Source organism: Cordyceps javanica, chromosome 3 (genome assembly GCF_051103115.1).
Source record: "Cordyceps javanica chromosome 3, complete sequence".
NCBI classification, from domain to species: domain Eukaryota; kingdom Fungi; phylum Ascomycota; class Sordariomycetes; order Hypocreales; family Cordycipitaceae; genus Cordyceps; species Cordyceps javanica.
The window spans coordinates 1,069,532-1,084,703 of NC_139297.1; the positions used below are offsets into that span (position 1 = coordinate 1,069,532).

General features: G+C 55.3%; 6 protein-coding genes across 6 annotated transcripts; 3 read left to right on the forward strand and 3 right to left on the reverse strand.

Annotated features, from left to right (window-relative positions):
* Positions 1–627: 627 nt before the first annotated feature.
* V2A60_004547 (kinase-like domain-containing protein) lies at positions 628–2,513 on the forward strand (the record flags this gene model as incomplete). The annotated part of the gene is made up of 6 exons (XM_083255864.1): positions 628–773; positions 838–919; positions 979–1,081; positions 1,133–1,529; positions 1,579–1,770; positions 1,826–2,513. 6 exons carry the CDS (start codon positions 628–630, stop codon positions 2,511–2,513), a joined length of 1,608 nt encoding a protein of 535 aa, XP_083111990.1.
* Positions 2,514–3,034: 521 nt separating this feature from the next.
* V2A60_004548 (uncharacterized protein) lies at positions 3,035–3,911 on the reverse strand (the record flags this gene model as incomplete). Its single annotated transcript, XM_083255865.1, has 2 exons — positions 3,035–3,379; positions 3,654–3,911. The coding sequence occupies 2 exons, from the start codon at positions 3,909–3,911 to the stop codon at positions 3,035–3,037; spliced, it is 603 nt and encodes a 200-aa protein (XP_083111991.1).
* Positions 3,912–5,281: 1,370 nt separating this feature from the next.
* V2A60_004549 (5'-AMP-activated protein kinase beta subunit, interation domain-containing protein) lies at positions 5,282–6,927 on the forward strand (the record flags this gene model as incomplete). Its single annotated transcript, XM_083255866.1, has 3 exons — positions 5,282–6,165; positions 6,236–6,827; positions 6,880–6,927. 3 exons carry the CDS (start codon positions 5,282–5,284, stop codon positions 6,925–6,927), a joined length of 1,524 nt encoding a protein of 507 aa, XP_083111992.1.
* A 304-nt stretch (positions 6,928–7,231) lies between these two features.
* Positions 7,232–8,278, reverse strand: V2A60_004550 (tRNA N6-adenosine threonylcarbamoyltransferase; the record flags this gene model as incomplete). Its single annotated transcript, XM_083255867.1, has 1 exon — positions 7,232–8,278. The coding sequence occupies one exon, from the start codon at positions 8,276–8,278 to the stop codon at positions 7,232–7,234; it is 1,047 nt and encodes a 348-aa protein (XP_083111993.1).
* Positions 8,279–9,736: 1,458 nt separating this feature from the next.
* Positions 9,737–11,608, reverse strand: V2A60_004551 (enhancer of polycomb-like-domain-containing protein; the record flags this gene model as incomplete). Its single annotated transcript, XM_083255868.1, has 3 exons — positions 9,737–10,489; positions 10,545–11,315; positions 11,462–11,608. 3 exons carry the CDS (start codon positions 11,606–11,608, stop codon positions 9,737–9,739), a joined length of 1,671 nt encoding a protein of 556 aa, XP_083111994.1.
* A 1,202-nt stretch (positions 11,609–12,810) lies between these two features.
* V2A60_004552 (calcineurin regulatory subunit B) lies at positions 12,811–13,741 on the forward strand (the record flags this gene model as incomplete). Its single annotated transcript, XM_083255869.1, has 5 exons — positions 12,811–12,862; positions 12,924–12,976; positions 13,043–13,116; positions 13,196–13,530; positions 13,731–13,741. 5 exons carry the CDS (start codon positions 12,811–12,813, stop codon positions 13,739–13,741), a joined length of 525 nt encoding a protein of 174 aa, XP_083111995.1.
* Positions 13,742–15,172: the final 1,431 nt, after the last annotated feature.

Consider the following 15,172-nt stretch of genomic DNA (forward strand, 5'->3'; position numbering starts at 1 on the left):
CGCGCCTTGGACATCTGCTGCGACCGTTGGTACCCAGCGGCTACTTCTACCTGTGCCATGCTAGCAAGAAGTGCACAGGTACCGCCTCGGTATCAGGCTAGTTCAGACCCGTCCCGAGTTGGACCCTACGGTCCCTACCTACGTAGCCTGTTGCCGCTAACTTACTTTTTGCTCTCGCCCAACTTCATCCATCGACGACTTGCACCCATCATCCATCCATCACATCCCCAACGCGGGTGTCGGCTCTCCCTCTCTCTCTCTTTTCTCTCTCCCTCTATCGCCCATCAACGCGCAGCTCGCCCATCCTTTTGACGCACCTCATTGGCATCCACACACCGCTGCGCCACACATTCTCTCGGTTCTTTCTCGCTGATATCGCACAATTCGGTCCCAGCCATCGTGCACACGCTCTCCCCATCCCAAAGTCGCCTGCTTGGCCTACTAGCGCCAAGAGTCCGGCAAATCTTCGTCGCGACCGATGCCTTGCATTTTGCTCGCCGCCAGCACGATATAACCAACGACGCTTATTCTTTTTTTCTCTCTCTCTCTCTTTTCCTCCTTGCTTGCTTTCATCGCACCCAAAATTCCCGCGCACCGCACCTCCCCGCCCGGGGTTGCTCGAGAACCATGGATCCTGCTCCAACCTCGAGGCCCGATGGCGGATCACCGCGCTCCTTTGCCATCGCCCACCAGCGGCCGAAGACGAGCTTTCGCGGCTGCTCCCGCATCGGAGATTACGAGCTGCAAGGAAAGCTTGGCGAGGGAACGTTTGGGTAAGGATTTGCAATGGCGTCGTCGCGCTGTGCTGGAACGCGCTTAGCTAACCACGACCGGCAGTGAGGTTCACCGGGCTCGATCGAAGAAGACGGGCGCAATCGTCGCTTTGAAGAAAATCATCATGCACAACGAAAAGGATGGTGTAAGGAAGCATACCAACGGCCTACATACTCTGCATTCATGTTTCTGACCGCATGCTAGTTCCCAATCACGGCGCTACGAGAAATCAAGCTTCTCAAACTGCTCAATCACGTCAACGTCCTCCGGCTAGAGGACATGGCTGTAGAGCATCCTTCACGGTCATGTACGTTTCCAACACAGCTCAGTCCTTTATTTGCCAACTAACAACACCCAGCCGAAAAACGCAAAAAGCACATCATGTATACCGTCACACCGTACATGGACCACGATCTCTCCGGTTTACTCGACAACCCCGCCGTCCACTTCAAAGAAGGTCAGATCAAGTGCTACATGCTTCAGCTTTTGCAGGGTCTGCGATACCTCCACGATCAGCATATCTTGCATCGAGACATGAAGGCGGCCAACCTGCTTATCAGCAACACGGGCAACCTCCAAATCGCCGATTTTGGTTTGGCAAGACACTACGACGGGCCGACGCCGCAGCCCGGGCGGCCAATGGGGGATGGCCGTCGAGACTACACCGGTCTCGTCGTGACCAGATGGTACCGCCCTCCGGAGCTGCTGCTGCAGTTGCGCCAATACACGACAGCCATTGATGTCTGGGGTGTTGGGTAAGCATGGAGCCAGGGATGATTCGCGACGATCGCTAACATGGTTCAGATGCGTGTTTGGAGAGATGCTCATCGGTAAGCCTATACTTTCGGGCGAAAGTGACAGCAATCAGCTCGACATAATTTGGGATCTTCTCGGGTCCCCGACAGACGAGAACATGCCTGGCTGGAAAAGCTTGCCTGGTGGTGAACATCTATCGCCGCGCCCGCGCCCAGGTAATCTTCAGAATCGCTTCAGAGAGTGAGTTTTTCTATGTTGAATGTAATCCAGGCATGAGCTAACTGTTGGCTGTTAGATTCGGAAGCGGCGCTATATCGCTTCTCAAGGAATTGATGAAGCTAGACTGGAGGACTCGCATAAACGCTGTTGACGCACTGGATCACGCTTATTTCAAAATGGCCCCGCTACCAATGGAACCACATGAAATCCCTACGTACGAAGAAAGTCACGAGCTGGACCGCAGAAAGTTCCAGGATCGCAAGGCAGCTCTGCCACCCGCCCCCAAGGGTGGCACAGTCGGTATCGGGCCAGATGCCAACGGGGCGACGGCAGGTTTCAACACCGGCGATGGCTACGGTAGAAATGGCGCCGCCAATGGCAGATTTCGCGGCGCAGACGATCATAGGAGACCGGCTTGGCAGCGCGAGCGAGGACCACAGCCACCGGGACGCGGTCCTCCCCCGGACAGAGGAGGGCGAGACGACGACTACCGCGACCGTGATCGGGCGCCGCCCAGAAGTCGCCCGGGCGGCGGCCCAGGGGGGCAGAGGGGTGGCGTAGACACGGACACATATATACCCAGCTACAGCAAAGAGGATGGCATACGACGCAGGGACGACAGGCCGACGCGCGACGATCGACGCCCGCCGCGGGATGACCGCCGACCAGACCGCGACAGGGACCACCGCACTAGCAGAAGCAGATCTCCGGGGATGGAGCGGCGCGACCATCGAGAGCGCGAGCGTGATATATACCGACGATAGAAACGGGGTGACGGCGACAGGTACCGACCAGGGAATCCGAGTGGCAATAAAGGGCAGCAAACCCAGCGTGAGGAGCGCGACAGGCCTCGGCCATGAAATGGCCTTTGGCGATGCGAGATAGAACAAGGACATGATATACCCCGGAATCACACAGAGAGGGTTTGCACGGCGTTGGTTATAATTTTGTTTATTTTTACCCGGGCAGAGAATAAGAAAGCAGGGGACTGTATGTCTCGACATCAGTGTTGATGGACCGCATAGTATGTTCTTAAAACTCGACTGTATTAGAAAGAGATGGGGTTGGACAGCCCTTTTTGAAACTATGAAGCGATGAATTGCGTTTGGGGGAAATGGCGAGGCGAGTAGTTGGGTATCTTTTGAATGCAGAAGGGTGAGAGGGTATTCTTAAATGATGAATTCGGAAAAAGACCAATCAAAAGGAGAGAAATTCATCAAAAAAAAACAAGCTTGTGTATATATGATGGAGAGCATCGAGACTGTGCGAGCCACCACCACGGCGTTTATGCAGCAGACGAGTCGTCGTCCTCTTCGTGAATCGTCTGCGACAGCAAGCCCCGGGCCACGCGCCGTTGAATCGGCCCAGCAGCGTTGGGGTCGCTGGCGCGGAGGTGTTTTTGGTAGGATGGCGAGCCAAGCTGGTACATGTCGCGGCTGTGCGGGTAGTCCCTTTCGTCGAGGTCGTCGTCCCGGTCAGCTTCGTCCTCGTCGTAGTAGTCAATGTAGTCGCGGTCGCGCTCGTAGGGGTCCTCGTCGCTGTCTTGCATGCCGAGGTAGGAGGTGATGACGGAGGACGTGGCGCCGAGAAGGACGCCGGCAATGATGCCGATACCTGCAGCAGCAGAGAGCTATTGTCGTGTTAGTCTGGTGTCTTTCCCTCTCTTTCTTTTTTCCCCAGAAAAATTCTGGACGCTTTGCTTTCCACTCTCGGCAGTTGGTCGAAGCAAAACGGGGGAGGTGGAAAACTCACAAAGCTGTATAGAGGCTACAACGGCAAGTTTTGTTTGTTTGAGCATGTTATTAGCTAGGAGGGACGACGCAGAGAGAAGAAGAAGAAGAAGAAACAGGAGGAGTGCCCCCCTCCCTTTCCGCAGCCAAAAATAAAAGAAGAAGAAAACGCACCTTGAGGCTGACCAGCAGAGAAAAGAGGCCCTGCACCGAGGAGACCAGGAAGGCGGCCAGGTAAATGAGGGGCGCGGCGACGACGCGCACCACCTCGGCGACGTAGGAGAGCGGCACCGTGACGAGAGACAGCGGCAGGGCGACGAGGCGGACGAGGCGCGCGAGGTACCGGCTCCACGGCACGGACCAGACGTACCGGGCGACGCGGACGACGGTGTCGATGGCGGCGGCGGAGGGGGCGTCGCTTGCCTCGGCCATGGTTGCGTGTGGTGCTGATGGCGAGGACGAGGCGGCGTGGTGAAGTCGTCACTGGTTGTTGAGCATTGGAGGATCCTGGATAGCTAATAGTAGCTGTAGGTACCTATCTAGGTTAGGCTGGGAAGTACTTACCTAGGTAGAGCAGCTTGCCCACGTCTGCAGGGGCATGTCACAACAGAGGCTACCTGTAATGAGAATTTTGAATGTTGTTGAAAAGATGTATGACATTTCGAGTACTATCAGCATGTTGGAAACTATAATAGAAGAAGACACTGATAAATATCACAGGTTCGAGGTTCTGTCGAGCAGCACTCGCTACGAAGGTGAGTGAGGGCGAACCCACTGGAAGCTCCTCCAGAGGTGTGGGGTGATTGTGATGGAGGCACTGACAAGTCCTTGCCTAGGTACCTGGAAAGGTATGCAAGTACTGTAAGTGTCGATTCCATCTGTGCTCGCATTAATTCTTTCATACTAGTAGATAGGTATACTTGGGCATTATAATTCCCGGCTCCTCGAAACCGAAGGCGCCGCCGGATTGGTTTGCCTGCTTCCACTTATGACTACCTCCTTACCTGCCCGGGACATGAAGATAAACGGCCGTCGTTGCATGATTGCGACCTATGTATCCGTATGTACTGATCGCTTCCGTTTGACAGCCCGCCAGCCTCTCGGGAATTTTCTAGCATCAATTGGTAACCAGAGCTCGGAACGTGGCAAAACAGCCCCTCTCGAGGCCAGTCTTTGCAGATTCCGGGCTCGGCAGACTAGGGTACGGGAGATCCTTTTCACAGAAGCAGCCGCAACCGCCATCTTCTCCAGGTATCCCGCATCCCGCAGGCCTCACCCAAAGCACCGCAGCCAGCTTAGTTCCATCTTACTTATCGGCTTCACGCTTCTTCTGGTGGCCCATTGGGCGCAGCGACACACAAAAACGACCCCCACCAAACTCGCAACTCAAAACCGGCAAACCTTCTTTTTTTTGTTGTGTTTTCTTTTTTCATTCTTCCAACCCGCTCCCGGTTGCGCAGCCTCGTAGCTTAAATCTCCCGCGATCCCTTTTCCCCCCGTTTCAGCCATCGTGGATCGTTCGTGCCCTCTCATACAACATACAACGTGCGCATCCATCCATTCGTCCATCGTCTCGCCTCGCCAGCCCGGACGCCCCTGGGGGGGAAACGCCTGACCTGCCATCTGCGATCCAACTCAATCTAATAATTGCCGGAAACCCCCGTCCTTCCCCGCCTGACTGCTCACAAAGAGAGCGCTCACGCGCCCCGCCCCCTCCTTCGTTCGAAAGCCGGCTCTTGGGTTTCCGCGTTGCTTTTTTTTCGGTCAAGTCAGGTTCCTTTTTTTTTTTCCTGTTGGGCACCATGGGGAACAACCAGTCATCGGGTTCCAAGTCGGCCACGCCGTCGACATCGCAGCCGCCGATCTCATCGCCGACCACCTCCCACGACGCAGCACGACAAACCACGACCGGCACCGGCGCCGTCCTCTCCTCCTCCTCCCGCACCAGCAAGGAGTCCTCGTCGGCATCGTCGTCGTCGCGCAACATCCTCCCCGCACACGCCCCTCACCGCTCTACCGCCGCCCCTCCCGAGCCCTCACTTGCCCAGGCCCAGGGCTCAACCTCCAGCGCCTCGCGACCCTTGAGCATCTCCGCTGCCAGCTCGACCCTGCCGCCAACCGCCGTCTCCTCCCTCAGCGCCTCACCGCACAACGCCGCCGCTGCCGCTGCCGCTGCCGCTGCCGTGCCCGTTCCCCGCCAGCAACCCGAACCTGAGCCTGCGGCGCCCATACCCATTGCCGAACCCTCCAAGCCCGTCAACGTTCCCGGCGGCGGCACCCCGGGCCTGTCTCGCACCTTGGGCATCAACCGCACCGACTCCGAGATGGCCGACGTCCACCTCATCGCCAGCGGCAGCATCACCGACATGTATAATTCTCGACCGCCCCGCCTGCCCCTGCCAATCGAGGAAGAGGTGCACACCCCCGGTTCGCCCATCCTCGGTGCTGACGAGTCGGCCCCGGGCGGCGACATCCCGGGCATCGAGCAGGAGTCGCTCGATGGCCTGACCAGGAAGAGCTCCGGCATCAGCCAAGCCACTGTTGACGACGAAGACTCGCACGAGCTCCGTGTTGATAGATCTCGCCCCGTTGTGCCTACACGGATCGAATGGAACGGTGGCGGTGAAAAGGTCTACGTCACAGGTACCATTTTCCAATGGAGCAGAAAGCAGCGACTGCATCCAGTGTAAGTACAATACTGTGCTGCCGAGCCATGTTTTTGTCCAGAGACTAACCGTCCGCCTCCCCCTCAACAGCGAGGGAAAGCCAGGCTGCTTCGCCGGCATCATCTATGTGCTCCCCGGCACCCACCACGTCCGCTTCGTCGTGGACACCATCATGAAGACATCGCCTGATCTGCCGACCACGGTCGATTTCGGTAACAACTTGGTCAACTACATCGAAGTCAGCGCCGAGATGGCCGTCCAACAGCAAGCCGATGTGGCCGCGCCGGGCCCAGACGGGCAGGTCAGACCCGTCCGGGCAGCCGCCGGAACCGCGCCCGGGGCCTCCTCGGTGGAGGAGCCGCCCAAGCCCGCACCCGCCAAGTACAAGGCCATCCCGCCGCGCGACAGCTACCGCCGCCAGATCCCTCAGTACCTCGTCGACTTTGACCAGGCCGAGGAGTCGCCCGCCTACCAGAACGCCGTCGGCGCCATCGAGAAGCTGCCCACGCCGCCCAGCCTGCCGGGCTTCCTCAGCAAGCCCATCCTGAACGCGGCGACGCTGATGAAGGACGACAACAGCGTGCTCAACATGCCCAACCACACGGTGCTGAATCATCTCGCCACGAGCAGCATCAAGAATAACGTTCTCGCTGTGTGCGCGACGACGAGATATCGTGGCAAGGTACGTTGTGTCTGACTCTTCGAATGTTTGGAAAGTGTCTAACCTCACGTAGTATGTGACGACGATAGTGTACAAGCCCACATCTGCGGACGAGGGCTGATCTGACGAAAGCATCTCCGGCTCTTGCAGTTGTTTAATGTTTCTAGCATTGTAGTTTTGGCGCAGACATTGGGCTTCTTCTTTTTTTTTTTCTGAGATAGAATGGTTGGTATCCGCTTCATTGACGTGTCACTAGCCGGTCAAATCTTACAATGCAAGTTCATACGTGTATATACAAATACATTCAAATCAGCCGCTATCCATGTACCTATGCCCTTACCTCGTAAACGTTTTTTTCTTCGTCATTGTATTTGTTCCCTTCCTATCCTTCCATTTCCTTCGTCTTATTTTCTAACCCGGTTTCCTTAATCTCTCCACTTGACAAAGACTTCATCGGTCCGGAAGCGCTGCGTGCACTGGCTCTCGGCGAGGGGCGTCGCGAAGCCCGTGCGGTGCGCCAGCAGGCCGGCGTGGGCAATCATGATGCCGTTGTCGATGCAGAAGCGCTCGTCGGTGGCGAAGACGCTGCCGCCGCGCTCGGCCGCCATCTGGCCCATCATGGCCTGGAGGCGCTCGTTGCAGCCGACGCCGCCGACGACGAGCACCTGGCGGGCGCCGACGTGGGCCATGGCGCGCTCGGTGATCTCGACGAGCATGGCGTAGACGGTCTCCTGCAGCGAGAAGCACAGGTCCTCGGCGGTGAAGTCGGCGGTGCCGGCCTTGACCTGGGCGGCGAGCGCGTCGACGCTGGCGAGGATGCCGGAGAAGGAGCAGTCCATGCCCTTGACCGTGTAGGGGAGGTCGAGCAGGCGGGCGCCGCGCTTGGCCATCTGCTCAATGTTGTAGCCGGGGGCCGGGTCGTTGCTGATGCCGAGGGTGCGGGCGAAGCGGTCGAGGCAGTTGCCGACGGCGATGTCGAGCGTCTCGCCAAAGATGCGGTAGCGCCGCTCGGCGTAGGCAATGACCTGCGAGTTGCCGCCCGAGACGTAGAGCACGACGGGGTTGCCGGCGCCGGTGATGGCCCGCCCCATCTCGATGTGGCCGACGCAGTGGTTGACGCCGACGAGGGGCAGGCCCCAGAGGAGCGCCAGCGCGCGCGCCCCGACGGCGACCGACGTGAGCGGCGCCCCCATCCCGGGCCCCTGCGTGAAGCAGACGCAGTCGAGCTGCGCGCGCGGGTCGTCGATGCCGGCCGCCGCCAGCGCCGCCCGCGCCAGCGCCACAAACGCCCCCCGGTGGTGCGCCGCCGTGTCCTTGGGCAGGAACCCCGCCCCGGGCGGCGCGTTGAACGTGTCACGCAGGTTGGCCAGGATGGTCGTCTCGCTCCCCGTGTGCCGGATCACCCCGATGCCCAGCTTGTTAGCGGAGCCCTCGCAGCCGAGGGCCGTCCAGGAGCGTTTGGACGTGTCCATGGTGCGGCGGTGCGGCGGGACGTGTGTTTTATATGTGTACGTGTGTGTGTCGCGGAGACGTGCAGTAATTTTCGTGTCTGCTGAGAGTGAGGGCGAGAGAGAGCAGAGGTGCAGGAGCGATCATGTAGTCATGAGGGGTGGTCGCGATGGTATATATATGTAGATATATAGATATTTGTATCAGTCGTCAGCTGGTACCGAGGGGTATACGGCAGTGCCTTTTTGTTTTATGGTTATGTGATTCAATAATTTGAAAGATTCATCAAGTGAACATATGCGTAATGAAATGACATGGCATTTCAAAAGAAATCGAAAGAGTCCAGTAAATCTGGCAGCGACATGTCGTCTAGACGTCCATGGCGGGGCATCCAACGAGGGCCTGGCAAAAAAAAGACTGCCCACCACACGCCACTAAAAAATGGGTCTTGTCCTTATCTAATCGCTACAGTGAGTCGCCCAAAAAAAAAACTCCCCCAAAATCCAAAAAAGAGACCCTGGCTCGAATCAGTCCCACTAAGCCTGAACGGGGGAAGAGGCTCTGTAGGTACTAACAGTTTTACCGCGATATTTGTTAGCTCGCTTGTTAGCAGCCACAGAGGCCCCACGCTCCCGCCTTGCCCATTCCCTCACACACCACCGCACTTGTGCGATTGTTACAGGCCCGGCACCATTTTATATTCTCTACACAGACCGCAAATCTTTGTGGGCGTTTTTTCTTACAAGTCTCTCGCTCATTTGACTGCTTCTTCATGGCACTTGTGTCAGCGATTTCTTGTCTCATTCGGTACGCGTGTGCCCCCATCACAAACACTCTCTGTCCTCTCGCTCAGCGAAAGCCTGGTCACTTCTCTGCCAAACCACCTTGTCGCGCTGACACGGCTGATAGTCAGCTGAGCCTCGTTTGTAATGGCCACGCTCCCCCTCCTCCTCTTCCTCCTCCACGACGATTATCTGCCGGCTAAGGCTCTCTTCCTGTGCTTCTTTATGCAATGATTCTACTCCTACCCACCCCGAAGACGAATCTCATGCAGAGCAGCAGCCCGTCATACCTGCGTGGACGCCGCAAGACGCAGCCATCCATGATCGGCTTCCCGCATCCGCCGAGCCACACGGACCTGCGATTACATACGACACATTTCTCTGGTTGCAACTCGACAAAGAGCGCCCTCCGAGAGTACACGGTCACTTTTCGGGAATAGACAACAGTTGCTGGTTCTACCAGTCTTTCTATTCTATGGATTTGTGCCGGGGGGCATCTCCATCTAGTAACCCCAAGATATAATGAACCCGACTCCCAACTCCGCGCAAACAAAGATGCCAATCCCAGGCTCTATATACTGATACATCGGACCACTGGTCCTCTCGGCCATGCACCGAAATATCAAAAAAGGCAACGCTATATACAAGTCATCCTATCCTACAAGTACTCTGGCTCTGCCTGATACGCTGCCTCTTCCACTAGGAGGCTACTGGCGCTTGTTGCTGTGCCGGTGGCGGCGCCGGCAGCGTTCGGGTCGCCGCATTATTCAGGGTCTCTGGTGGCGCGACTGGTCTGCCTCGGAATAGGTATGAGCTGAGCGGGATGGTGGCCCGGAATTTCAACGCTCGTGTGTCGTACGGGTCTAGCTCATACACTGGTGGTTCCACATCCTCTTCGTCGTCGGAATCGTACTTCCAACGGTCTGAGTATCCTTGCGAATCGGTCTTGGGCGGCGTTGCCATGCCTCGTCGGTCTATCCAGAGGCGGCTCAAACGACCAATTCTGCGACGGAATGCCGGCTGGTTGGTCTGCAGCGGCTCGGTCGCGGTTCCTCCCGCTTTGAACTGGAAGGCGGGGCCAGCGTGTGGCTTATCCAGCTGCACAGGCACAGGGCCGTCTTCATCCACGTCCATCGAGTCAGACGACACAGAGGCCGGTGGCGTCATGAGGTATTGCGTCTTTGCTGGGCGGAACTTGAGCTCCAAGCCCTGTTCGTGTACGGGTGACAACGGGTCTACGGTAAGATCAATGTGGTTCTGGTTCCATCTGCGATGGTTCTGGACCTTGGTATCAATCTCGTTACGGAGCTCCTTCTCTTTCTCAGCAAGCTGGTCAGCAAGCTGGACAAGGTCGGCTTCCACTTGGCGGCCATCGGGCCGGACTGGGGTGCGGGCATGAGTGCCAGCAGCCCGTGCAGCAGCTGTCGTATCGACAGGCTTGCGTTTTTGTGGCTATTTGGAGAGTCAGCTGTTGGCCAGCACAGCCCGAGAAGGTTGCTGCACATACCTTTTGGTTGACGAGGTCGTCGTCCTCGCCTTTGATTCCAAGCCTGAGCTTAATGTGTTTAAGCCTAGCACGCTCTTCAAAGACGGCGCGCTCCATGTGCAGAAGCTCACGCTTCATCATTTCGCGTTCATACGAAATGAGCACCAGCTGACGACCATCTTCGAGCTCACGACGCAGGCGCTTGAGCGTCTCGACAATCTTATTGTCGCGGGCTCTCGTCTTCCTGGTCTGTCGGGCTTCACGACGTCTAAAGCACACATATGGGTCGGTATCATCTGTCTCCTGATGTGTCTCGAACTTGAGCATGGGGTGCAGGGGCTTGTTACCAGCCTCTTGACGCTTGGTCTTCCAGTACTCATATATGGCCTTTGCATGCTGCAGCAGGTGCTGAGCGCCGAGGTGGTTGAGTCCTGGTACCATCATGTCATAGGCAACGACGGTGTTGTCAACGGATGCAAAGGGTGTTTGCTCAGCTGCCGTGTCTTCAAAAACTTCCATGATGCGTTCAAAGTCGTCTTCGGACAGACCACCGGCGGGCCCAGGCTTGGCATTGTATGTTTTGAGGAAATCATTGTCCTCAGTGCTCATGTCATATTGGCAGCTGATGCACTCTTCGACAGTCTGGGAGAAGCGGATATATGTGGATGGTTTGTGAAAAGGTACGGGGTAAAGCTGCTCATAGTTTACCTCGCTCTCCTGGGGAGGCGGGACCGGAATTTCCTGGTCATTACTTGTGCCGGCATCTTTGAGGATGGATTGCAAATGGTATTCCTAAAGACATAAATCCGTATTAGTGCCAGCTTGGGGTGTGGCAGATGCGCGGATGCAGACAAGTGACAGGGGTTGGTTGGTTTGACAGTGGGTCACGTGGCATAACTCGTGATATCAGGCATGGGATAGGGGGAAGATGGACGAACCTTTTCCTCGGCGTGTTCGACGCCGGTTGCGATCTGAGACTCAGTGGTGATAGTCTCGTACTCTGTAGCATCGATCTGATCCTCCCTGAGCACAGGGAGAGCAGTCTTGACGCTGAGCTTCTTGACGCGAACCTTGCGAGAAGACATGGTGTAGGGGTGGTGAAGGACGGCAGTTTGCCCGCGGAAAACCCGCCAAAAAGATCACTCAAGTCATAAATCAGCAGCTAAAAAGGGTGATTTTGATATTTGGCGGATGAAAAAGGTGCTGTGGTGGCACCTTTTTGATGCGCAAAGTCTCGCGGCGGATGAGGTGACGTTGGGATTGTTTTGCCGCGCGAAGAATTTTCACTGGGTGCATGCGTGGAAAACCGAGGGTGATGTTTGTTGACGTCTGGTATGCAATGTCACTCTGCTGCTAATTTTGCTGGTAGAGGTACAAGCCTCGTGCGCAGACCATCCACTTTCCCCCTCTTTCGGGGCCCCTGAGGGCGCTAGAGGCTACGCCGAAAACAGCTACGGCGACCACTGCAATCACTGTAAAGCAGAAATCAAGTAAGTACCGCGAGCGCCTACTTTGGCTGGACCGGTACCTACCTCTGTTGCCTAGCCCGCCTCCGCACACAGTAGCAAGTTTGCGCACGCAAATGTGCAAGCGGTCTGCTTAGTAACCATAAAGCTGCACGAGCTTCTAGTATGGATAAATGCCGTAGAGTGATGATGTCGATATAGTAGACACTCTAAGAAACTGGCCATACGGGTCTCAATCGGTCTTTCGGTAGCTCATGACTCTCGCTTTGGGGTTTTCGCTGCCATTTCGGCCCCGTGTGACTGTATAACACTGAGTTAACCTGTCGTGGGAGTTGTGACTTACACGTACTACATGTCACAATCCTCAGCACGAGACACAATAAAGAGCCAATCCACCCCCAGGAATAAAAAGACGAACCCTTCAAAACATACAGCCTTTCTCCAGACACCAGATTATACTCATCCTCTCGACTATACGGCAGTGTCTCGACTACACGGAACCTCAGTCAGAGCTCGCCTTATTTACCGACACATCAAAGTCAGGTATAGGGTAGGCACATTTCGTCATTTTACCTGGCCCGTGCTCCGAACCTGGAACCCCTCCATCGTCAGGCACGCTCCCACCACCAAACACACGACCTCTCCATCCCCACGAGACCGCGACGACAACCGGGCCCGCCATCTGCCTACTAGTCTCCGAAGCATAATCGAACAATATATACGATTGAGACTTGGGCTGCCGAATCGCTGAGCTCTCGCGACTTGCCGATCACCCCTCACACACCGCCCGTGCAGGCCCGTCGCATCGCTCGCTCCTCACCATGGGCAACACCACCAGCGCCGTCCTGGACAACATTGTCCAAGGATCCAACTGTTTGTGGCTCCAAGATCGAAGAACCCAGCACAGTACATGGCGAGACTAACGTCAGCGCAGTCGACAGAGAGGAGGTCGATCGCCTACGGAAGCGCTTCATGAAGCTGGACAAGGTATTTTGCAGCCTTTTGCATTCACGGAACTCGCTCGGCAAACAATACTGATATCACCTGGGGCAGGACAACTCGGGTACAATCGAGCGCGATGAGTTTCTCAGCCTGCCGCAAATCTCATCGAACCCGCTCGCGACTCGGTTAGCGAGCCCCCCCCAAAGCCATCTCCAGGAACGACGGTCGCCGGATGCCGCGAAATGCTAACACGCATCTGCGTAGAATGATTGCCATCTTTGACGAAGACGGCGGTGGCGATGTCGATTTTCAAGAATTTGTGTCGGGCCTTAGCGCATTCAGCAGCAAGGGCAACAAGGAGCAGAAGCTGCGCTTCGCCTTCAAGGTATACGACATTGACCGCGACGGATACATCAGCAACGGCGAGCTCTTCATCGTGCTCAAGATGATGGTGGGTAACAACCTCAAGGATCAGCAGCTGCAACAGATTGTCGACAAGACCATCATGGAGGCCGACCTGGACGGCGATGGCAAGATTAGCTTTGAGGAATTTACCAAGATGGTAGAAAATACTGACGTGAGCATGAGCATGACGTTGGGTGAGTTTATTTCCTTCTTGTCTCTTCCCCTCCCAAAGGCCTCCAAAGACAAAATACCCACTGGCCTGACCTGGGCTTGACCGATGGGGCCTCTGCATTGTTCCAGCGAGGCTATTGGTTCCATGGGCTGGGCTGTGATAACTTTTGGACTCTCGGCTTGGTAAATTAAAGGACTATGCTAACGTGACCGGGGGTGATAGACCAATTCTAAGAGAGTGGCTCAAACTAAAAATACACGCACAAACAATGACGCTATAAACGGCCGTCGCTGGAAGACTGCCGAACGAACCTTAAAAAAAAACCATCACATAGCCATCATGATATAATGATTAGGAAAAAAAATGACATGTATAATCTCTTAATGTTTCTTGTACCCTTGAAAGGAATGACCCTTGCGAATCTGCCAATGACAAGCATCAGGTAGTCGCCTACCTCCCCCCTCAGCATATAGCCGCGGCTGTTACCCCTCAAAGACGGCGACAAGGGCTATTCCCCGGTGTTGGTCCCCGAGACCGATTTTTTTTGACGTGACGGAGCGTGGCTGCGTGGGTGGTCAGACCGCTTTTGGCCTCGATCTCTTCTTATTTATATTATTTTCATTTATCTTTATATGCTCTTGCCTACCCATTCACCGTCAGCCTCGTTCCACCGGTACTAATAATGGGACCATATGGCTGGCGGGGCGGCTCGTTGGTTTCGTTGGTCGGAATTGGCCCCCCCCCCCCCCCCCCCCCCCCGAACCGGTCACGTTGCTGTTCACGTCTTCTCCGCCAAGCCGGATGCCCAACGTCAGAATCACAGCACAGACATTTTGCTGAAAATGAGGCTTGTGATATTGTTGACCCTGGGATTTGATTTTCTTTGATTTTCACTCGAGTTTTTTTCCATCATATGTATGTACATATACCACCACGCGGATAGGTGAATACGTACGGACTACACAAACATGGAAATATATGAATATATAAAGCATATGAAGTATATAAATATTTGAAATATATAAATAGGTATAGATGTGTAGAAGTATACAAATATACAAGTTTATAAGCATGTAGATATACATGACATGAAAATCAAAGTCCGAGTCTGTTTCTTTCTTTCCTTTTTTTTTTTCAAACTAATATGCCAAACTCGACTCCCGAGGTTAAAAGAAACAAGCACATGTCTCGTATCAAATCATGTTTGTCGGAGGCTGGCTCTTGCTCCCTCCTCACAAGGCGTCGATTTGAGCCCTTGGCTGTGCTCGCTAAGACGACAAATGTAGTCAATGCAACGACCAGAAAAGGGTAATTCGTACTAAAAAAAAAACATCATCCGGGCGACGGAGGCCCGTTGAGAAAGCTTATGAATCTGCCATGCTTATTGTGGGCTCCAACCGGGGGGGCCGTGGAGTGGAGGAGAGAGAGGGCGGGGGGGGGGGTCCCTCAACATCACACCCGTCAACTAATTTTCGGTAAACATGATGATTGATATCCGGGGAGGAGAAGAGGGGGTGAATCTGCTTTCTTTTTTCCCTCCCCGTTATTTTTTGAGACACTGGGACAAAGCTTATCACCTTGCGACCCCTTTCATTTACTCGGAATTTTTTTTCCTCCAAATCCCCGCTAAAAGCCAAGATGATGCAAAAAGAAATCTACGCCAC